Source organism: Eutrigla gurnardus, assembly GCF_963514095.1.
Source record: "Eutrigla gurnardus genome assembly, chromosome: 23".
NCBI lineage: Eukaryota > Metazoa > Chordata > Actinopteri > Perciformes > Triglidae > Eutrigla > Eutrigla gurnardus.
This window is the reverse complement of record NC_139934.1, coordinates 4191079-4211470: the sequence shown is the minus strand read 5'-3', so window position 1 is coordinate 4211470 and position 20392 is coordinate 4191079. Positions and strand designations below refer to the sequence as shown.

General features: G+C 43.1%; 3 protein-coding genes across 4 annotated transcripts in view; 2 read left to right on the top strand and 1 right to left on the bottom strand.

Annotated features, from left to right (window-relative positions):
* Window positions 1-2394: 2394 nt before the first annotated feature.
* LOC311008712 (E3 ubiquitin-protein ligase TRIM39-like) lies at window positions 2395-6857 on the top strand. Its single transcript, XM_084002538.1, has 8 exons — window positions 2395-2584; window positions 3749-4347; window positions 4476-4571; window positions 4842-5075; window positions 5162-5309; window positions 5387-5413; window positions 5571-5746; window positions 5837-6857. The coding sequence occupies exons 2-8, from the start codon at window positions 3760-3762 to the stop codon at window positions 6200-6202; spliced, it is 1635 nt and encodes a 544-aa protein (XP_083858664.1). The 5' UTR covers window positions 2395-2584; window positions 3749-3759; the 3' UTR covers window positions 6203-6857.
* A 236-nt stretch (window positions 6858-7093) lies between these two features.
* LOC311009204 (macrophage mannose receptor 1-like) lies at window positions 7094-9868 on the top strand. Of its 2 annotated transcripts, XM_084003230.1 has the most exons (6): window positions 7094-7408; window positions 7522-7570; window positions 7920-8288; window positions 8760-9107; window positions 9304-9401; window positions 9469-9868. In XM_084003230.1, the coding sequence occupies exons 1-6, from the start codon at window positions 7337-7339 to the stop codon at window positions 9577-9579; spliced, it is 1047 nt and encodes a 348-aa protein (XP_083859356.1). In that variant the 5' UTR covers window positions 7094-7336; the 3' UTR covers window positions 9580-9868. The 2 variants fall into 2 exon arrangements, with proteins under 2 accessions (XP_083859356.1, XP_083859355.1); XM_084003229.1 differs by having other exon boundaries at window positions 9304-9868.
* Window positions 9869-15942: 6074 nt separating this feature from the next.
* Window positions 15943-20392, bottom strand: part of irs4b (insulin receptor substrate 4b) — a 14037-nt gene continuing 9587 nt past the window's right edge. The window contains exon 2 of the mRNA XM_084002506.1: window positions 15943-19447. Coding sequence (XP_083858632.1) covers window positions 19443-19447 — 5 coding nt within the window. The 3' untranslated portion in view covers window positions 15943-19442. The remainder of the gene's footprint in view (window positions 19448-20392) is intronic.

The window sequence follows — 20392 nt, the reverse complement described above, 5'->3', positions numbered from 1 at the left end:
TTTTAAGAAATATCATGCTGGGCTCCTTAAAACATACATAATTACGCATGTGAATCTTTTTAGTTTACGATAAAAGGAGATTGCTGTGCTGTTCGTGCATCAATGAACACATTAATTGTTGTGTGACTAATTGAAGTGGTATTTTTGGCCACACCTGCTCCACATTATTACTTTACAACCTCCATTGTAGTCCAAATGAAGTTTTCCTCCGAGGTCACTTCGTCTGCGTTATTGTACAGATCGCAGACGGCAACAACAGAATTTATTTTTATTACACGGTGCCAAACATAACTCCTGTTGTCGCTTTTGTTTCAAATTCCACCATTAATTATATATCTCATTTAGTTTTGGACTAGTTTCTAATAACAATAACAACTTCATTACATTATGACCTTTACAACCTACACTTGACATGTCAGAAAAGACGGAGAGCTGCTCAGATTTAACACCAAAAAGATAAAAAAAAATTATATATATTGTGAGTTGTGACCTTTTTTTTACCTTGACCTTGAGAATTTATATATATATATACACATGGAGCTATATACATATTTTATATTTTGAATATGAACAGTGTTCAGACCTCAGAAAGCAACAGAGTTGCTGGCCTGCCTCTAACTTTATCGCCACCAAGTGGACATTGCAGGAAATGTTCCAGATTCATTTAATTTATTTGTCACTGTGGTTAAACATGATGGCAAAATTAAAAAAAGGAAGTAACCCTAACCCCAACCCCACAAAAAGTTAAATGTGTCGAACTCAAAAGATTTAACCGATCCACAAACTATATACAGCACTATTTACAGTTAAATATCATTATTTGATTTGCTGCGAGAAAAGCACATTTGAGAGACATGTAATTCATCAATAATCAAAGTCACCAATTTTTCTGTCAATTCTGCTTTTCTTCTATTGAAAAATATCAAAAATACAATGGAGAATGTGATACATTTAATTAGATCAAAGTAAAGATAATATATATTTGTGTCATTTTGAGAATTATTATTTATATATGTATATATATTTGTTTGTGTTGTTCTAGCAGCTCAGATCTGCGTTCAAGGCTCAGAAGTCTTTATAGGCTGGCTTTAAATGAATGATTGAGGTACATGAAAACGTTGTTCAGAGGTGGAAAGCATAAAAAGTGAAAGTAACTGTGATTCTCCTCCAATAAAAGTGTTGAGGTCAGAGAATGTTTGCTGCGGTCGATGCAAAGCGGATGTAAAGCCACACGATGCAAATAGGAGGCTGACATGAGGAGCTGTGTTGGTCCTGGTTTGGATTAGTTAATATACATTTTAAGCCAAAAAAAAACAACAACAAAAAAACAGCAGGGTGCTAGAAGGCACTTCACTTGTTTATCCCAAACTACCTCATTCAGTTTCAATGCGACTTTATATCAATCAGATGTCTGTTCACAATTTTCTGGACATTTCCTGGAAGTTCAACCAATTTCTGCCTTGGATGTACGATGAAGTTGTAACGTTGTAAAATACACACAATTTTTGATTTACCTCCACCTGGAGATTCATGCAATTGCTCACATACGTGCGTATATGAGTGAGCGTGCACCTCCCTGTCTGTCCACGGCAAATCTCCCATTCTGCTGCAGCTAACTGCATAATATTTTAGGTGCCCGTTTATTGCTGCATGCTCAAGGACTTGTCATGGTTGCACCTTTTATTGCCTCTTTTATACTGCCATTTATTGCCCGCTGACTCCTCACTATCACTCACTAACCATGCTCCAACCAGTAGCAGCCACTTTAATGATTTGCATGCTCTTAGCTACCACTACTGAGTAGCTATTTGGGCAGATTAAATTGAGCTTTTGGCAAAGATTGTATGAAATATTTGATCACACAATACAACAGATGCCTGGTTCCAGGTCTGCACTCCACCGAGCGAACCTTTTTCCAGTTAAATGTCATGTGCTAATAAAGTTGGTTATAAAACGTCCTGTTTGTGCTTCATGGACTTGTTACGTAACACACCTGTCACATGATCTCTGTAAAGGAGCCTACTACTGGTCTGGGTCAGACGACCAATCCTGCTTTATTAGATTCCCTTAAATCCTTTGGGTGAAAGGCCTTCACGGTGAACTCCTTTACTCAAGTGTTATTCATGTTCTGAACGGGTCACCGCGTCCTGTTGGAGGAAGCAAGGCTGAGCTGCAGCATTCCTCGGGTCGGGCTGATCCGTGTTCGTGTGTTTCAGGCGTGTCATGAAAAGAAAAATGTGAACCATTGGACTCCGACGGCACACACACACACACCTGAGTGGCCAATACACTCCTTCCCTGTGTGGAGCTCATGGTCTCAAATATGCACCAAAACGTGCACAGAAATGCCACATGAGTGGAATAGATGTGCTGTGAATGTGCTGTTTCAACACAGCGGTTGTAGGCGGACGGAGACGCCGGTGCTCAGGAGAGGGAGGGTTCACTTCTGATGAATAACTGTTGATGTTTCATTTTTCCTGCTTGGCAGCTCTGATGTATTCATACTCGTTCATACAGCAGGGCAGTCACCTGCTCGGCCGGCGGCGAGGACGGAAGTGTGTCTGAGCACCTTCACCTACGACAAGTACGTATGAGAAATTCAACAGAGATATGATCCGTTTTATTTAGCACTTTTACACTAAACTATCAGAAATATGGATGTTCACATAGACAGTTTTTAAATGCTACGTAACATTCAGTGTGGTGCACAGAGGTTTTAAAATTGTTACTTCCTTTATTGAACAATTGCAATTTTGAACCAAGTTGATATGACTTTATAAATGGTGTTTTCTTGGTTCTTGTGGGATTTGAATGATGAGCTGTCTGTTTGTTTTGTTAACAATTCAATTTCATATTTGAAATAGGATTGTGTTAGTTTTGGACGGAGCTGTTTCCTCCGTTGCCAGAATTTGTGCTAAGCTAACTAGCTGAGAGCGCTATCAGTCCTCACTGTGACAGCCAGTGTACAATAGCATTGATTTCTTTAGTTGCCTAAAACGAATGTGAGTTTTGTTGCATGATGTCGTCCAAAAAAAGATACTAAAATTCACACAATACTGTGTCTCAGCAAGTATGTGAGACAGCACGGTTCCTGTTTGTTGAATTACCCTCCAGCCCGACCTTTATTTAGCATTAGCTAGCATGTTTTCGATAGTTCATGTAGCGGTCACGAAATGTAATTTAAAGGACATTTTCTGTCCGTGTACAGGAAACCACTAGATTGCATTTCGTGCCTCTTTCACAACCAAGGCTGGACTTTTAATACATTTAAACTTAGCTCAGTTAGTGTTTACTTAAACGGGATTTACACACTAAAAATGTGTATTTAAAACCACATTTCTCTGTGTGACATTAAATAAATCAAGTTATTTAATTTCTCTTCCCTGAATCTACACTATCGGAGGTGTTTCTTTGCTAAAAGGGCGTTGGTGCCTGTGTATTTATGTCAGGTGGGTGTGTCTGCTCTGTGTATTTAGCCGAGAAAACAATGACTAATAGCCCGAGCACATCAAACAGAGTCCTGAATTTCAAGATGTGCACTGTTTCGTAACGTTGGTCCTCACAGTAGATGGTAAATGCTGTGTTTCAACCCTGAGAACAGTGGATGTGTTTCATGGTTCATAGTGGAAGTTCAGTTCTCTTTCTACCCGTTTGTGTTTGTTCTGTGGGTGTTAATCTCTGCCTACACTTCCTCTATCAAATATCTCCCCCTTCACCCAACTTCCTGTTTGTTATGACATTGTTACAGTTCTGCAGACAATGGCATCGCAAGGCAACATGTTGCCAGAAAAACAGTTCCGGTGCACCATCTGTCAGCAGGTGTTCACCGACCCGGTCACCACGCCATGCGGACACAACTTCTGCCAGGCCTGCGTCCAGAACGCGTGGGACAGCAGCGAGGTCTGCCGGTGCCCCGCCTGCCAAAAACCCTTCGCCACCCGGCCCGAACTCAGCATCAACGCGGCCTTCAAGGAGCTGGCGGACACGTTCAGGAGGATCGTCACCTGCTCGTCTGCATCGCCGCTGTGCGCCGCCAAGCCGGGCGAGGTGGCGTGCGACGTGTGCGCCGCGACCTCCCTGCAGGTGAAGGCCCGCAAGTCGTGCCTGGTGTGTCTGACCTCGTACTGCGAGGACCACCTGGCGCCCCACCAGGGGGTCGCCACCCTGATGATGCACAAGCTGATCGAGCCGGTGAACAACCTGCAGGACAGGATGTGCAAGAGGCACGAGAGGCTGCTGGAGATGTTCTGCAGGGACGAACAGAAGTGTGTGTGCAGGTTCTGCACCGAGACGGAGCACAAAGATCACCAGGCCGTTACAATAAAGGACGAGTGCGGGGACAGGAAGGTAGAGTAGGGTTCTCCAACCTTTAACTCCTCTGAGAGCTAATTTCCTGAATATGGTCCAAGTTTGTGTCTTATTTTTGATCAAACTTCCCGTCTGCCAACTGAAGGTGTCACTTCCCGCCTGTTTAGGTGCAGATGAAGAAGACTCAGGCAGATTTCCAGCAGATGATCCAGGAGAGACTAAAGAAAGTCGAGGAGATCAAAAGCTGCCTGAAGCTCAGCAAAGTGAGTCCCAACGGGAACGTTCGTCCCATATGGACTGTTTGTCATCTGGCTTGTTGGAATTCTGCAGGTTCGATGACAAATGATGTCAGGGATTTAAAAACATGAGAGCGAGGGTTTCTTCCTTGTGCCAACATAAAAAGGTCCCCAGAAAGGTGCTGCGTTGGCCAATCAAATAGATGCAAGCGCGCATTTCTGGGTTTCCTTGCTACAGAAATGTACAAGGAACGTAAGAAAAAAGTTTTCCATTAATGCTCACGTTGTTCCGACCAGACCAGTGCAGAGAAGGAGATGAAGGAGGCCGACCGTCTCTTCACGTCTCTGATTCGCTCCATCGAGGAGAGGCACGCCGAAGTCGACGCCGACATCAAGGAGAAGCAGAAGGCGGCAGAGAGGAGGGCAGATGAGCTCGTCGACGAGCTGCAGCAGGAAATCGCCGAGCTGCAGAGGAGAAACAGCGAGCTGGAGGAGCTGGGCGACACTGAGGACCATCTGCACGTCCTTCAGGTGACCGCTGACCTTAAACTGTAGTGGTTTTAACCGAGAAGGGTTCTTAAATCCTTCGACTCAAAACTGTGTTTCCGTTCCGGTAGAGGTCGCCCTGTCTCACGTCGCCTCCTCCCACCAGAGAGTGGACGGAAATCGGCGTCCATCCCGAGCTCTGCGTGGGGCCGGCGAGGGCGGCGCTGTCCAAAGTGGACGACGTCCTGAAGAAGGAGCTGGATGGCCTGAAGAAGGAAGGTAAGGTGAAATGGAAAAATGAATATGCACGTGCTACCAGAAAGCTATCAAAACTGATTTTTTCATTTCCCTCACAGAGATGAAGAAGATGCAGAAGTATGCAGGTAAGACCTCAGTGTTCAGGTTGAATTCCATCTTGGTATGTTGGATTTGCCAACTTCTAAGACAATATCTAGTTATATCACAAAATTGACATGATATGGAGATGTCGCCCAGCCCTCTTTGGTATTAATCCAACTGCTCTACATCTGATCTGCCTAGTTGATGTTGTTCTGGACCCGGACACCGCCCATCCAAACATCGTCCTTTCCGCTGACGGGAAGCAGGCCGGCCGCGGCGAGCTGCTGCACGTCGTCCCTGACAACCCCCAACGCTTTGACCCCGTCATCTGCGTCCTGGGAAAGAAAGGTTTCCTGTCCGGGAGGTTCTACTTCCAGGTTGGCGCCTTTGTTTTGGTTTTGGGATCCATTGCAGAATGTTGTTTGGGAAACCTTCGATCGAATAGATTCTCTTGCCTCATCCACCAGGTCGCCGTGGGGACAAAAACCTTCTGGGACCTCGGCGTGGTCAAGGAGTCCGTCAACAGGAAGGGGATGATCACGTCCAAGCCGGAGAACGGCTATTGGACGGTGCGGCTGCGGGCCGGGGAAGAGTACCGCGCCCTGGACTCCCCCTCGGTCCTCCTTCCCCTCAAGGTCAAGCCGCAGGTTGTCGGCGTGTTTGCGGATTGCGACGAGGGCACCGTGTCGTTCTTCGACGTGGAGGCCAGGTCTCACATCTACACCTTCGTCGGGTGTTTGTTCTCCGAGAGGATCTTTCCCTTCTTCAGCCCGAGCGTTTACGATGACGGGAAGAACATGGCGCCGTTGGTTATCACAGCTGTTAATCATTAGACGGAGATCGCACAGTGAGACACGGAGGGTTTTGACTTAACCCAACTGATTCAGTATTTAAAAAGTCTTGTTTTCTCAGTATCTGGGTTTCTTTCAAGACTTTGATGCCTCACAGCCTTGATACAAAGCAACCTGGACTGCCGTATCAACCCTGATCTGTGGTAGTACAGGAGCTATGATCAGGGTTCAGCATTGAGTGCCTTCCATATGCAGACCAGCTCAGAATCCTCTGCTCTTTGATGAAACACAACCACAATCAGAAACACCAGGAGACAGAGTTGATCTCAAATGTAACCAAATTACTCCCAATTTGCATTGCTATTGAACTCTTTGAGCCCCAAACCCACCATATGCACAATCATGCCAAACTTCAATCAATCATCAATTATGTTGCAACTTTCACCTTAATGATCAAAAATGTAATGAGAGCAATGCCTGCACGTTTTAATCACTATTTCTATGGTCATTTGTTTTTGGAATAAAGAAACTTGTTCTACTCTTGGACTCTATTTTGCAAAAACCTTTGCATCAGTCCCGACGGAGCGTCCGTGTTTCCATGTGCTTTGCATGATTAGAGGACGGACGCCAAACCATGCAAGGATAAAGAAGAACGTTAATAAACAATTCACTACTTTTACTTGTCTGTGGGTTATATCATCGATCATTTTGGAGTTGTGTTTCTGGCCAGCTGATGGATGTAAGTCTAGTAACTGTAAGTCTAAGATAAATGCCCCATTAGCCAGTCAGCTAGGTGCTAGCTTTAGCTTGTATTGAAGCATACTGTGGATCCCCAAATAGACAGAACTTTTGTTTGTTTTGCATAAACCACATTAGAGACATTTATATGTGCAAACCTAAAAACAATGAGGTTAAAGATGCTGAAACAGTCTGTAGAGCTGAGGGGAACTCCAGAGTCGGTTGGGATAATTATAGTCTTTTATCCATTGTTAAAATTATAATATGGATTAGCTTTCAAATATTTCTGGAGGTCGCTTACATACAAAACCTTTTTTTCAGGTAAGATCTGACAAAAAGTATATTTTTTTGGCATTAAAATGTGAATTACCTGTGAGTAGACGAGACAGGCAGGAAAAAAGGGTTTCCTAAGCGAGAAAACAGGGACTCCTGCTTTGAATGAACAAGGTGTGTTGCTTAAAAAAGTCAGAATCCAGACTCCCGGGTTGTCAGAGATCACCTGCATCACAGGTGAGTTTTGTCATCATCACCATCGCAATTATCATAATTATATGATGATATTTATGTTGGTTTGAATTAGATAATCTTGAATTTTCTTCATACATCATGTTCTTCTCTTTTAGAAACCGAGGACCATGGAGAGGAGAATCGTTGGCATCTTGGTGCTCTCAGGTGAAACTTGATAATGATCAGCCTTAAATATGCTCTTTGAGAAGAATATGCATAAACTGCAAGCTCTAAAGACTTTACTTTTCCGTTGTCCAGTGGTTGATGAAGTACTACAATTTTGGGGTGACATTTATTTAAGTTACTAGTCTACATCAAGATTTCAAAAAGCATATGCTGAGCTTATAAAATACCAGGCAGCAACCTCTGGTTCTGAGATGTGAAGCCAAAGCTGAAGTGCCTTAAACCTGCATTCTCTCTGCCGGCCATCAGGGGGCGACCATGACGAGCTACAACAAGAAAATGTATGCTTTTGATACTTTTCCTTTATACTTTTCCCCAACCCTTCCCACAGGTCTGTACGGCTTCGTGTCACTTCACCTTCATCGGTACCACTTAGTCGCCGAAAAGAAGAGTTGGCTCGATGCCCGGGAATACTGCAGAGAGAAACACGCCGATTTGGCCACCGTCAACAACGAGCAGGACCTGGAGGAGCTGGCTGGTCTGAACGGGCCCGAAGCCTCGCAGGTCTTCTTAGGTTTGCACAGACGTTGGGGCTGGTCGCTGTCAGACGCCGACGACCACAAAGAGGGAGAGCTGGGCTTCTGGAACTGGGCAAGAGGCGAACCCGCCGAGAGAAAACACTATTGCGGGAGCATCGGTAAGACCGGGGAATGGTTCGCCAGGAACTGCAGCGACAGCTTGGCCTTCTTCTGCTACGACGGTAAGAAGGCCATTATAATTTTGCACTGGTGATGTTTTATGGCCCTAAAAGTGTTGCTTGAATTTTAGGTTTAATGCCCCTGAAAATCTGGATTCAAAGCTGCTATATTCAGTATTTCCATATAAATAAATGATCGCCCACTCATTGTGAAGTCCACTCCCCCTCAAGGATTTCAACGTGTAAAATGTCTTAATTTCTCCTAAAAAAAGACACCGGAAACGATCATCAATCAAAGATAGCAGTGAAACATTATTAATGGAATTTAAGGGTTCATTGGGGAACTGATAGGTCAAAGGTCAGTATGACCTCAGAAAAAAACATGTTTTTGGCTACCATATGCTAATTATGACGTTGTCATCGATATGCCGATATGCCGATGACATTGTCATCGATATGCCGATATGCCGATGACATTGTCATCGATATGCCGACATTGTCATCGATAAGCCTTGACTTAACGTGTTTTTGCAGGATCCAAAACAGATCCCTCCGAAAGGTTTACTTTGGGCAACGGCTCCACGAACTGGCTCGCCGCTCAGGCTTCCTGCAGGGAGCGGCACACCGACCTGGCCCGAGTGCGGAACCGGCTGGAGAACGAGGAGCTGCAGAGGGCGGTGGACGGGGACCGGGTCTGGATCGGGCTGACGGGGGCGTCCTGGGCGTGGTCCGATGGGAGCGAGCCCTCGTTCATCCCCTGGCGGCCGAAGCGGTCCTCGTCGAGTGGACCCGGCGACTGCGGTGTACTCGTGGTCGACCACAAACCTCTCGGGATAGTTGGCGGGAGCTGTGCCGAAAAACTGCCGTTTATCTGCTCCACGGGTAAACGTGTTTACAGTCGCAGCTACCTTTCAATGCGTCCGATTATCAGAGAGATCTTGGGAAAAACAATTATCTGAGGCATGTTTGAGGAGCAAGCATCACCACGATGGAGTCCAGGTCTCAGTCCAGCTCCTCCTGGGTGGCGGCCGGGTCGACGTCACTTTGACTAAATATATCGTTGCCTTATTCTGTGCAGATCCACTGAGGAAACACGTGGTGAGACTGACGCTCACTGCCGACGACGTCTCCGTGGACGTGGCGGACCCGGCCGTCATGGACTCCATCTTAAAATGGGTGACTGTCACATTTACAGCTCGTAAAAAACAAAGTGCAATTTTTACATCTCCTTTTTGTCACACAGGTGGAAAGGAAGCTGAGCGACGAAGGAGCAACGAAGGACGTCAACCTGAGCTGGAGGAAGTTTCCAGAGAAGGAAGAAAACAAGAAAACCAGAGCAAACAGACATATTTGAAGAAGTGTGTGAAACAAACACTTCTCTTCTCTTTTTATGTTTATGCCCTCCTTTGAGCCAAAACTGCATTCTTATTATAACATCATATCATAAAAATAGATAAATATTGAAGGGTTCTATTGCTTTTAATTCATCTCTGCATATTCTAATTAACGCTATTAACTCACATTAAGAGTTTATTATATATTTTAGTAAATGTAACTAGTAGAACATAAAATATATTTCATATATAACACATGCTGTGATGAAATGAATAACCGTTACAAATTCTCCAAACAAGAGTAGTATAATATGGCTGCATGCAATATAGTGATAATAAATCTACAATATAAAGAAATATTAAAAAAATAAAACGAGCCCTAACCTCCAAGGTTTAATTCATGTCCAAGAGGTTTGGTGGTTTAATTCAACCCTAATCTGTTTGTTTCCTGCTGCCATAATATTCCAAAGGGGACATTACAGTCAGTAACCAGCAGAGGGCAGCATTACAGCACGGAGTGGGAATCTTCCTCATGAATGTATTTACTGGAGCTGCAAAAAGTGAGTCAGGAAACATGAAACTGTATTTCTCATCTTTGTTTGTATGTCGAGTTTATGGCACGAGAAAAGGTTTTTAACTGCCTGTTCTGCTTGTTATACATCTATTAGATTAAAGATTATAGAGTATATGAGATTTATAGATTCATATTTTACAATCACGTTCTCTGATGTCACTTATTTACAGATTTAGACGATGACATCACACTATTTAAGGTGGTTCAGTTAATGAACGTAGGAAATTTACTTTAAGGGCAAACTTTTTCTAATCTGGGCGACGTCGATAAATGAAACTGTTTAGAGGTTATTTTGATAGAATTGTTTGTGTTTGCTGGTCTAGAAAGGCTGATTTTCTTGCAGCATGACTTGAAAACGTTGGATTCACTACTGTTTGTCCCGTGACTGCTTATATTTTGGATTATATGTGACTCAGTATGGTTGCACATTGTTTTTTTTTAATGACTTCGGTCATTGGATGATTTTGATTTAATGCTGAGTCGGGGAAACTCAGAGACTGTATATGAGAAAAAAATGTATTAAATAAAAACTATAATGCACACCTTGTGGCCACTTAATTTGATTTCTGGTCATATTTTGATGCTCGTGTTCCCATAAAATAACGAAAAGCATGAAAGCGACTACAGAAGATCGGCTCCAGGTCTTCATCGTCTTCTGGTCCTCCGTGCTGGCAGCCATTGTTTTGGTCTCCTTAGCCGTATTGAGGCTACAGGCTTTCTTGCCTAATCTACTTCCTGATTTGTATTATTGGCTGAGCTATGGAGACAAGAGGAGATCAGAGGTGAGGTGGTCCGTGTGTCTGTTGTCTCAGCTCTCTAAGCTATTTAGGACTAAGTGGCTGCTGGAAGGACATGCTGATCTTTTGTCTGAGCGGCAGCTCCCCGGCGTTCGTCCGCCACACAAAAGAGACTCATTGCGGCCGCCTTCAGGTCCGTGCTGGACTCTGGTGAGGTCGTGTACGTAGGTCTACATACGTCTACATACGCTTGATGCTGATGGAGCACTGAGATTCACTGCAAATCTCCAAACTCTTACTCCCTCATCGTGAGAAGAAAATGAGTCTTCCTCCCGGGCCCGAAAGTGTCAAAGAAGAGATGCAAAAAGACCACAAAGAACTACAAAACGACTACAAGTATCAAAAAGACCATAAAGGAAGGCAAAAAGACTACAAAGATGCACAGAAAGATTACAAAGGGACAAACAAGATGACAAAGAGACACAAAAACACTACAAAGAGACACAAAAAGACTACAAAGAGACAAAAGTATAAAAATAACTACAGAATGACTACAAGTAACAAAAAAGACCATAAAAGAAGGCAAAAAGACTACAAAGAGACACAAAAAGACTACAAAGATGCACAAAAACACTACAAAGAGACAAACAAGGTGACAAAGAGACACAAAAAGACTACAAAGAGACACAAAAAGACTACAAACAGACAAACAAGACTACAAAGAGACACAAAAAGACTACAAAGAGGCAAACAAGACTACAAAGAGACAATCAAGACTACAAAGAGACACAAAAAGACTACAAAGAGACACAAAAAGACTACAAACAGACAAACAAGACTACAAAGAGACACAAAAAGACTACAAAGAGGCAAACAAGACTACAAAGAGACACAAAAAGACTACAAAGAGGCAAACAAGACTACAAAGAGACAATCAAAACTACAAAGAGACACAAAAAGACTACAAAGAGGCAAACAAGACTACAAAGAGACAATCAAGACTACAAAGAGACACAAAAAGACTACAAAGAGACAAAGAGGATGACAAAGAGTCACTGAATGACTATAAACAAAAAAAGGTGAGTTTGGTGGACGCAGCAAACAAAACCACAAAGCGTCACATCACACGGCTGGTGTTAAGAGCGCCCATCCCATTACCAAAAAAGGGATTACCTGTTCCCGGCACTTAAAAAGCCTGCGATGTCCTGCCAACGCGTCCTTAAGCAAGACACAGAATCCCTGCTCAATTAGCAAAGGTCCCTCGGGGTGAACAGCATTTACACTTCCATGCCGACACTTTTTCGCCCTTACGTGAAAACAAAAGTTACGTAAATCTGCCTACGATATCAAATATCCAGCAATTATTAGCAATTATGTTTACCCTCTTTTTAGAGACATTGGGGGGGGGGTTTGACTGGTTGATCCGGCCTTGGGTTGCCCCCCCAGACCCATAGACTATTGTGGGCCTGATCCCTTAAAAGAAACCAATCCCATTATTAGCGCAGACAATTTTGCTCTCGGTATCCGATGATAAGACGTCATCTGCGGTGGAGGTTTACCCAGAATGCCCTTCTCACTCGCTACCTAAATAGGAAACTTTTCTCAGACGAGAAGGAGGTTGATGTCGTCATGGAAACGAGATGCGGTCAGCTGAAACGTGAATACGTGAATCACTGGACGAGGATGCTTATAGATGGCACTCATAGTTGAAAAGCTGCGTACACCAAATATGCGGCATCGGACTCCGAGTGTTTGGTCCGCGTCCCATACAAACACACACACACACACACACTGGGTGTTGTTTTGAAACCCTAGCACCAGTCCATGTCCCAGGTGGGCCCGCTGAGTTTGTCCATCAGTAATGAAACCCTGCCGGGTCACATGCTGGTGTTGAAATGCCCCCCCCCCCCCCCATGAAGTCGGTCAATCAGCACAGATTTCTTAATTAATGACATAACTCCCCCTGGAGACGCCGATCCGGGACCGAAGCTCACAACAGAAGTGTAGAGGTTGTCGGTGTGATTCCTTGGAGGGGCTTTAGCAACACCGGTTGATTAAAATGAAATATTCAATGAAAGATATGTAAACATAAACAGGGGGTTTACTAGATCTCAGCTCAGGTAGACGAAGAGTAGAATTAACTTAAATACATACAGAAAATTACTTTTTTCTATAGTGAATACATTGATTTTATACAATTAAGTAACTCAAAATGACAAGCAAAAAAAGAACATCTTAAAATCGACTAAATTACTTTATAAGAGGAAATATTTTTGATGAAAGTGATCTTGTTTGAAAAACTTGAATTGACACGACTTAATAATTGTTAATAAATATCATATTTTTGCACAACAGCAGCCATTTTGACTTTTAAAAGTAAAGACAGGTGAAGTTAAATAAAGGTGCCGTTTTATTTAGGATCACAGCATCTCCACAGAGCCAGCGAGCCCAACACCAGGGCCGTAATCAAGGTGATCAACATCACCTGTGACGAAGCTCACGGAGGCGAGGTCCAATCAAGTGGGAACACCTGTCGACGTTCACACAACCGGCTTCTTCACACAACCAACCAGTTTTTTTTGTTTGGTCACGTTTCCGTCCTTCTGATGAATGTAAGTCAAACATTCACTCAACTGTGAGCGCTGACTCCAGACCAGCAGAGAGCTAGCTGCTAGTAGCATGCTACCAGCAGCTAGCTAGCAGCTGTCTGGTAGCATGCAGGGGGTTCATATACAGACACAATGATTCAATGGTGGTATATGAAAAAACAAAGACGTAACGTTTTTAGGCCTATTTTTTTTGGGGGGGGGGGGGGGGCTCGAGCTACCCAAGCCCCCCCAATTATTTTTATTTTTTTTTGTTTTTTTTATCTTTAATCTCATACTGAAGAAAGGGTTTACAGATTTTAGCATCATAGTCTGTAGAAAGAAGCATTTCTGTAAAGTATTTGTCTTTTTGTTTTTTATTTTCCTCATTTTGCTGGAATAAATAGAGAATAAATACATACAAAATACAGTTATTAAATCAGTCTTTGTGTACTTTACTGAATACTTTGACATATTCTGTATGCTTCTCCTGGGGCTCAGCCCCCCGTGTTTAAATCCTAGTGACGTCTCTGGTACTTAAGTACACATTTTACTTGTACTTCACTTGAGTGTTTCCAGCCTTTACTTAGTTTTCAGATCCTGTGGTAACCACTTATCTCCAGATGTGTTGATGTTGAATATTTGTATGATGACGTGTTTCTTTACACACTGAGAAACTTCTGAAGCTAAATAAACTCTTTAAAATATTTTTAAAAAGCCTCTTGGATCTGCTGGGAAACGCTTTGCCACAAAGATGAAAACTTTGGAGATAGAGTGTTCTCGCTGGACGTCTGATGCTGTAGATTAAACACATCAGCAGTCAAATAAAACACATGAATGCAGTGATATTGATCCAGAAACATCTGAGAGGAAACATTGAAAAAGTCTGTTCATCTACTGACCTAGAAGACAGACTAGGTTAGCCCCTCGTGACCAGACTGAACTTTGACGTTGTTTTGACGGTCGGACTTTGAGACGCCGTGAGCTGCGTAAACACGCCGCGTCATGAGGAAGTGTGTTTCAGAGGTCACATGGGTCACGGATCATCCATTCATTCATCCATTCATTCATTCATCCACTCATTCTGTGTGTAATCAGCATCTATAAAAGTTTATAACAGGATATTTGTTGGAGATAACGAATGAAATGAAACAAACACAACGTAGATAAGATGTGATCTTTAATTAAGAAACGAGCCTGAGCTGTAGATCTGGTTCTAGGCCTGGTTCTAGTCCTCGGTGTTGGGCCTGGTTCTAGTCCTCGGCGGGCCTGGTTCTAGTCCTCGGTAGGCCTGGTTCTAGTCCTCGGTAGGCCTGGTTGTAGTCCTGGTTGTAGTCCTCGGTGGGCCTGGTTCTAGTCCTCGGTAGGCCTGGTTGTAGTCCTGGTTCTAGTCCTCGGCGGGCCTGGTTCTAGTCCTCAGTAGGCCTGGTTGTAGTCCTGGTTCTAGTCCTCGGTGGGCCTGGTTCTAGTCCTCTGTAGGTGTGGTTGTAGTCCTGGTTCTAGTCCTCGGTGGGCCTGGTTCTAGTCCTCGGTAGGCCTGGTTGTAGTCCTGGTTCTAGTCCTCGGCAGGCCTGGTTCTAATCCTCGGTAGGCCTGGTTGTAGTCCTGGTTCTAGTCCTCGGTGGGCCTGGTTCTAGTCCTCAGTAGGCCTGGTTGTAGTCCTGGTTCTAGTCCTCGGTGGGCCTGGTTCTAGTCCTGGGTAGGCCTGGTTGTATTCTAGATCTAGGCCTGGTTGAATTCCTGGTTCTAGTCAGTATATTTTACTATTAAATTGCGTGTTGCAGTAAAATGTTGCCCATCAGGGATTTGCTACTATACACACATTGTTTCTGGATTAATATCACGGCCTCATTAATGTGCATGTTTACAACTTTATATACTAGTTTAATCTACAGTAATACAGCATATATTATATATTATATCATGCATTACAAGTTGATCCTCAAGGTTTTTTTTAAATAGTTGATTTAGCTTCAGGGAAGTTGTAAAAGGTAAAATATTTGTCTCTAAGCTGTCGTGGAATAGAAGTATAAAGCTGTACAAGTACCATAAATCTACTGCTTGTGTATATGATCTCCATGGCAACACACCACACACAGACAGCGGTTACATGAACACATTTTTATTGCAATAGCTCTATCGAAAGCAAAAAAGTTTTGATAAATATAAACACTATGCCGATGCTCAAATGGCCTCCGAGTCCTCCTGCCCCCCCCCCCTCCCCCTCCCCTCCGCGAGGAAAACAAGAGAAAGAAAGAGAAGGAAGTAAAACAAACAAAAATAAGTGTGTGTGTGTGTGTGTGTGTGTTGGGGGAGGGGCCGATCATAACATGAAAAAAAAGCGACAACTTGAGTTTTCCTTATTTACAGGAGGATTTCCATTTCCACCACTTCTTTTTTTTTTTTAACTCTTTTTTCTCGTTTTTCGTATATAGGACGTACGTCGCTGAAAAATAATGCACATACGAAGGATACACACCTCCACAGTTTAACTCTCTCTTTTCCTGTAAAGCTAATAAACAACAGCATTCAACTCGGAAACTAAGAACACAGGCAGCGGGGTGGGAGAGTGGGATTCTCCCCTCCCCCTCCCCCACCACTCCTCCGAAAAAAACCCGAAGATTCGGAAGAAAAAAAAAACATCGGGACCCGCGCCTGATAGCAGAACATCTTCATCGTCCAACTGTTAACTGTACTACACAGCAGCAAATAAACTGTAATATAGTTACAAAAAATAAACATTAGGCAGAGGTTGGAACCCATTTCTTTATACAAATAACTGCAAAATGCCTATGTACTCTTAAAAAAAAATACTAGCCTTTTATCGCTTTTGTTTTCAGAGAAACAAGGTTGCCGCGATACATCAAAACAACAAAAACAACAAAAAGATGATTATTTCCCCCCTCTGTAAACTACGATACAAAATAAACCCAAAGATTCGAGGAGAAAGGGAACTAAAGTTTGCATAAGGATGCAGTACCCTAAGTCGCCTCTGCGAGGATTATATATATTTATTCATATATTACGTAGGTCTTTTTCTCATTCCGCCCCGAACAAGAAAAAAATTCATAACAGCTGATTTTCAACACGAGGACAGGTTTGAGGTTGAATTGTTGCCAAAATAAACACAGATTCTGTGTGAATGAAATTCAGTCAGGACAAAAAGGATCATGGGGAGGGGGGGGGTGAACAACATTTATCTCTTTTTCCAATGCTTCAAATAAATTAAGGTGGATTCTTAAAAAAAAAATCCGCCAAAATCTAGCTCTACGTTTGTTTTTTTGCCATAGCGTTAAAAAAAACCCTCAAAAAGCAACACTGTAGCATAAAGTACACAAAACATAAGAAAATAAAAGTTCTCGTTTGAATGGGGGGGGGGGTCACGAAGACGAAATATTCTCACGTTCTTTGTTCGCTCCGATAAATGGGAAAATATCTCAAATTGTTCGTAATGTACATATAAGACACGTCGCAGGCTTCAAATCTTTAAACAGCATTCTGGGGGCGGGGCCTGTTTTACATCGGACCATTTAAAACGCGGATCCGACGGAGGGGAAGGCTAGCGTCATCGTACCGACCCTCCAGAGGGGTTTCTCCCGCTCAAAAGCTTCCCCCATCTCCATAGCAACGCTAGCTTTTCAAACAGGAGAGAATATTTCTTTATCGTTGTTTTAAAAAAATGTTTTGGCTCCGTCGTCGCTGGTATGAAAATAAGGGAGAGGAAGTTTGGAAACGGCCCGGATGCAGTGAACTCTTGGTTTTTGGCTCTTGGAAATTGGGATTTAAATTTTTTTTACTTTTAAACAGATTGTCCAATAAAACAAATAATGATTATGTGTAACCATGAACATCTGACTTCTATCCCAACAGACACATTTAAACTGTTGGTTCAGCAGATCTGTAAAATAAACACAAACTAAGAAGAAAAATCACTTTCAACAAATCTAATTAAAACAGGTTTTGTTTTAATTTTGTGCACACAAACTTATATAATAATAATTAGATGATAAACGTCTAAAAAAAAAAAAAGAAGCTTGTTTTGCAACAGATTTGATTTAACAAAGAAAAAGTCTTCACTTTAGTTATGAATCTTGAATTAAAATGGATTTTTGCAGGTTTAGAGTTTGGAGAAGTTGTTTTCTAGTAAACAAACTTGACCGTCCACACGTTTTTTTCTTGTTTAGACGAGCGGAGTTCACTGCATCGAGCACCTTCGCTGCAAAAAATAATAAAAACCAGACTTAGAATTATTTAAAGAGCATCCCCGCTGTGTCAGAGTGACGGGCCTTCATCCGTCCAAACAAATTAAAACCAAGAAAAGATGGGAGGGGTAAAAGGAAGGAGAATCAGGAAGGTGAAGGAATACTGAACAAAAAATAAAAACAGCAATTCTGTCAGTCTTTGTGTTTTAAGCACACGTCTGGTTTAGAGTGGAAACGCTAAATATGGGCATATCAGTCTGTTAGAGTGTGTGTGACAGAGAGCGTGTGTGTGTGGTTTGTAGCAGGCCAGTATGACCACCTGGACCCGGATCTCAGGTTACTGGAAACCTCTTTTACGTCACCGGGAGTTGGTGACGAACGCCCCGGCAAGCATTTATAGGCGTGCGTCATCGGGGGACAAACGGGGCGGGGGGACAAGCGGGAGACGGGGGAGACTGCGTACGAGAGCAGGCATGGCAGAGATGCCACATGACCATGACGTGTCCTCGTGGCGTCCACGCCGCTGCCCGACTCGTGTTTGAGTGTCGACGTCTGAACTTTGTGCTTTAAGCTTTCACAGCGGTGTGTGTGTGTGTGTGTGTGTGTGTGTGTGTGTGTGTGTGTGTGTGTGTGTGTGTGTGTGTGCTCTCCCTCACTAACCTGTGCTACGTACCGCATGAGGTAAAACTGAAAGAAAAAAACGTTAAAACACGAGCCGAGCGAAGTAGCGTTAACGCAACGTTTTCCATCCGCGACTTCCTGCTAGCTACTTTACTTCCCGATGTGTTTTTATAACAAAAAAAAAAACGTTTTTAAAAAGGGTACGTTTCCTGTTTGCCAACGTGGTTCGGAGGAGACAAAAAAAAGTCAAAAATAACACTATGCTGATTTGATGCCCCGCCCCCCACTGAGTACCATCGCTGCCTTTTTTTAAAGACAAAGAAATGTATCGGAAAATATTTGTACCTATTGAAACATATAAATAATCTGTGCTGCAGAATAAGAGGGAGCAATTAGCAATTAGCACACTGAAGAACCCATAGTGGCGCCGTAGTACCGAGTGCTGTGCTTGTGCAATGCCGCTTTGTCGCCCCCTGGAGGCTGAAACGGATCCAGCCAGCTGAGTAATCTATTGAAAATAATAATAATAATAATAATAATAATACATTCTCGACTACAACCGTGTCCACAATGTTTAATTACTGTACGTTTTTTGAGGAAGGAAAATGCACGGGGGGTAAAAAATAAAAATAACAAAAATGAGATAAAAATGATAAATTCAACGCAAACACATTTGTACCATAATGCCTTTTGCTTAGTATCCAGCCTCCCTTTTTAATACCGTATGGAGAAGCAGAACCACCCGATAATGAGACTATCTACCCCCCAACCAAAGTTCACTGGCCGACGTCTGCTCAATAGGTCAGTCGGAAAAAGCAGCGCACACTGGCAGCATTGATTGTGAGAGGGGGGAAATTATATATATATATATATATATATATATATATATATATATAAAATAACAGGACAAGATATGCATATAAAACACAAAAAAATAAAAGATGAAATACATTTATAAAAAACTGCAAGCGTTTTTGTCATCCGTTTGTGATGTTGTTGTTGTTTTTCTGCATCCAGAAGGGGAGCGGCTTCTCAGTCTGGGTGAAGAGGTCAGAGGTCACCGGCGGTGGTGGTGGGCCAAAGGTCACAGGCAGAGTCAAGCGCCCCGAGCAGTGAGATGAGGAGGAGGAGGAGGAAGATGGGGAACCTCTATCGTCCCGTCGCTCAGTCTGAGAGAGAGAAGAGAAAACAGGTAAGCATCTACAACACATGAACGACACATCGGCTGGTTTACTAAAGCGGTATGAAGCCAAATTGGGATTTAATTGCAATAAACTAATCAAAAGTGCGACCTGGCCTTTCACGTCACATCGTCTTTGTATGCAATAGCGTTTGCCGTAGTTTGGCGTGAACAAATATATATGATTGCGATATTACATTAAATGTTTTATTCAAAAAACTGCATATAAGAACCAGCACCTGCTGCCTTCTGGGCCTCTACAAAAAAAACACAACATGCAAATCATTCAATGTGTCTCGTATGTTACAGCTGGAGAAGCATTCAGAAAAGTGAGCACTACCGAAGCCAATTGGAGAGGGGAAAAAAAAAAAAGTTGTTTTCTATTTGCCTGATGTGAACCACACACACAGAGAGCAACTGGAATGTGGACGGGTCACTGACGGCGGTTTTGGACTGACAATATTAGTTGTTTTTGGACATTTTGGAGCCAAGTGGTGATGTGTAATTTTGACTGGAATCCGTCTGGCTTTGGACTCGGCTGCACAGGAGAGAAAAACCTCACTTCTCCTGCTTTTCTTTTGGGGGGGGGGGGGGGGGGGGGTCTTCTGAAGGCTCACGAGGCCCGGGGAGGGGGTTTCATCATTCATAGCCCACTGTTTGATTTACAAAAACTTTGGGGAGGAAAAATAATAATTTAGCTGGCAGTGACTGCTAAATGAATTTGTCAAAACTCGATTCTTGGAGGATATTAAACACAGCAGTGATATTAAGGAGGATAAAGGAAGCCGTGCGTCTCATAATCTTGGTAAAAATCCAGAGGCTTTACCGAGGAGACGCTCGCTTGTCGGAAACCTTTCAAAGGAGGAGCAGCACAGATGTGAGGCGTCGTGACCGAGACGGCGGCTTGGCTCAGGCCGCCTCCCGCTGTATAAAA